Genomic DNA, 3302 nt, shown 5'->3' on the forward strand with positions numbered 1-3302 from the left:
ACTTAGTTGCCAACCCAATAATTATATATTCGTATATATTTATATATAAATATATATATATATTATTATACTCTACTATTATTATACTGCAATATTTCATATAAAACAAAATTATCATTAATTTCGATAACATAAATTTAATTGAATTTGCGTAAAATGTATAAAAACTTCTGCGACTAACTACATATATAAAGTTAACTTATTAACTTATTAACAAGTTAATAATGAAAAAATAAATAGATTTTAGATAAAGTGGATTATATTTACGTTAAAAGAAGTATTTGATTTAAGTATTGAAGACATATTATCTAAATTAATTTAAAAAAATTAAAGATTGATCTAATTTGATGTGTTTATATATAATATGTGTATAATATACGGGTGTATGCATGTGAAAGAATACAGTATAAATGTGTACATATATATGTATATAGTATGCATTGTATCTTTTTATAAAGGTGAAAATTAAAGAAAGATAAAGATTTTTGATAATATAAATAATTTATATTTTTATGAAAATCTGTCATATATATCTTCTGGTAATATTAGTATTATTTGTTCGATAAATAATTCGTACCATATATTTATTATAACTAAATATATATCAAAATTATGACAATTAAAATAATTAAGAATAATATTGTTTACAGGTGTGGCACATTATTTTAATTTATAACAATGTGATTAATATACTGTAAATATATATATATATATATATATATATATATATATATAAAATACTTTAAATTGAATATTGTAGAGGAGTTAAAATGCGTTTAGGTTATTTAATTTAAATATCGTTTTTTGCCGTCACGTTTAATCACGTTATTTTCTAACAAATATTCTGTAAATTTGTATTTTGTAAATCATATAAATTGGTATATGTATAGATATACACACATATTATTAATATATATTTAAAATATAATTTATAAAAGTATAAATAAATTTTATGCATAATTTCAAAAGATTGGTATGAATAATACGAAACAATTTTACGTAACCTGAATGATTATAACCTATATGAAAGTTGAAAATTTGTCAGTAAAAAGAGATAAAAAAAAGAAAATCAGTGGTTTGAAACAAGAAATATTTGAAAATAAGAGCTTAGTGAAGTGTTCCTATTTTCTTTAGTTTTCTTTATTTGTTTAATTTGAAAGTGTGAAAGTGCAAATAATTTAATAATTTTTTCTTCAACATTTTTGCAGATTGATATTTTAAAATTCAAAATTGTTTCTACAATATAATTTTAAAACATAAATAAAAATAAATTTTACATATTGTTTCATCCCGTATGAAGTTTCATATGGGTCATTATTTCGAACATTCTTTTAAAAATTATATCACATAATTAAGAATTATAATAATGCAGAAATATTTAAACTCATAATAATTTTTGTGCTTAAATATATCGATAAACATTCTTAATAATAATAATCTATTTCAAATATACTTTGTTCCATAAAAAGATTTAATTGTCCGTATTACTAAGAAAAAATAATAATATTATTTAATTGTATTAGGTGGAAATGGACAATGTGGAAATTATAATGGTCGAATCTCGTGATTTGTGTTGTAAAAACTGTAAATACTGTGATGGAATATTTAGAAAGATTCTGGTAAAAAAAGAAAATTCATGAACCTAAGCACATGTGAACTTATTATGAGCACAATTGCTCAATTTTTTTCTGTAGAAGATAAAGTCGAGATAAAGATCCGAGCTATCGTGTGGATTTGTTCAATTGCCATTAATAAATTTGTAATAATTTGTAATGAAATGACAACACTCGTATCATTAGAATCCACTGCATTGTGTTTTTTTGAAATGAAAATAGTGAAGGAAGATTTGACTCTAGTCTTCTTGAATGTGTAAGTTTTCCTTAAATCATAAAATTAAAAATTGAATTCTGTATATATATATATATATATATATATATATATATATATATATATATATATATAATTGGAATAAGACAAATATTAATGTCACTGATTTTTATGTAATAAATATTGTATGTAATAAATATCAATATTTTTTTTTTCTTTTTTATAAGGAAAAAATTCATCCAATATGCACACTGTCACTGCACATACTGTCAATGTACACACTTTAAGATGGGCAATTTCAAGATATTATGCAGAAGCACGATCGTTAACTTTAAAGCCATTCTATTCTATCATCTTTAAACGTAATGAAACAAAGTAAGAAATTTGGTTACCAGATATAGGAACTTTTGGTCCTTTGGTACAACATGTATCTAAAAATATAATGACAGTAAAATACTAAGCTTGGATTAAACATCCATCAGGTTAAAATATTCATTTTTCTCTTTTCATTAGAAAATTAAAACAGACAGAATCTAACATCATTATTTTTGTTTTTCTTCTATGATTATAGTAAACGTACATTTTTACATACATTTTTATGCTTTTTGATTTGTGTATTTGCTAAATACAATGATAATTTTGTTTTCAGAAGAATTTAAATTTGTGAATATTAATTTAGATGAAAATGATTTAAGCGTATCAAAAGAACATTAACATTAACATATCACATATCACAAGATGATAATATAAGAAGATAAAATGGTAAAGCATTGGTAAGAAGATTGGTGTGAAATATTTTTACGAAATATTCATATTATTTAAATAAAATTTTAAATCTCGATAATTTAACTACATGATGCAGATACAGATGTTTCGAGATGATACTTTAACACTTGAAAATTTAGATGGAAATAGATTTGGATTCAAGGACTCAATATAGAATCTACAATTTTACCATACAGTATCATTGAAAATTTTGAAGTTGGATGTGATCGTTCCGTAGAGAATAATATGATATCTATTTATATTTTTATATTTAACATTAATATTCAATGATAGGCAATGATAGAGATTGGCATGGTGAAATTAAATAGAAGTTTGAAAATGATATGGTAAGCGATAATTGAAGAAATGAGTCATGAAAAAAAATTGAAGATAAATTTATGAGCGAAAATAAATATAAATCTGAGGATATCTTCGTTAACAATATTCCTACGTATTTAGAAGCATTGAAAAAAAAAAAAAAAAAGAAAAAGAAATGCAATGGTATTAGCAATTTGAGAAATAATTTGATAAGTAAGAAGGAAAAGAGATCAAAAAGTTGAAAGAAATGATTGAAACGAATATATATGTACATATAAATATAAATATATATACGTATATATATAAACGGGTAATATACAGTAAAACTATCATGTTTCACATTAAATAGGATAATATAAATTATTGGATTATCTAAAAAATTATATTGAACA

At 21.7% G+C, this 3302-nt stretch overlaps 1 protein-coding gene across 7 annotated transcripts; it reads left to right on the plus strand.

Annotated features, from left to right (window-relative positions):
* Positions 1–859: 859 nt before the first annotated feature.
* On the plus strand, positions 860–3086 carry LOC113219336. Of its 7 annotated transcripts, none has more exons than XR_003306362.1 (5): positions 860–878; positions 1524–1869; positions 2055–2309; positions 2477–2600; positions 2690–3086. XR_003306362.1 is itself a non-coding variant. In XM_026445944.1 (2 exons), the coding sequence occupies exons 1-2, from the start codon at positions 1637–1639 to the stop codon at positions 2185–2187; spliced, it is 366 nt and encodes a 121-aa protein (XP_026301729.1). In that variant the 5' UTR covers positions 1451–1636; the 3' UTR covers positions 2188–2316. The 7 variants fall into 7 exon arrangements, 1 of the variants encoding a protein (XP_026301729.1); XR_003306361.1 differs by lacking the exon at positions 860–878 and adding an exon at positions 928–1110; XR_003306363.1 differs by lacking the exon at positions 860–878 and adding an exon at positions 939–973.
* The last annotated feature ends 216 nt before the right edge of the window (positions 3087–3302 follow it).

This window comes from Apis mellifera (assembly GCF_003254395.2).
Source record: "Apis mellifera strain DH4 linkage group LG9 unlocalized genomic scaffold, Amel_HAv3.1 GroupUN_41_associated_to_Group9, whole genome shotgun sequence".
Taxonomy (NCBI): Eukaryota; Metazoa; Arthropoda; class Insecta; order Hymenoptera; family Apidae; genus Apis; species Apis mellifera.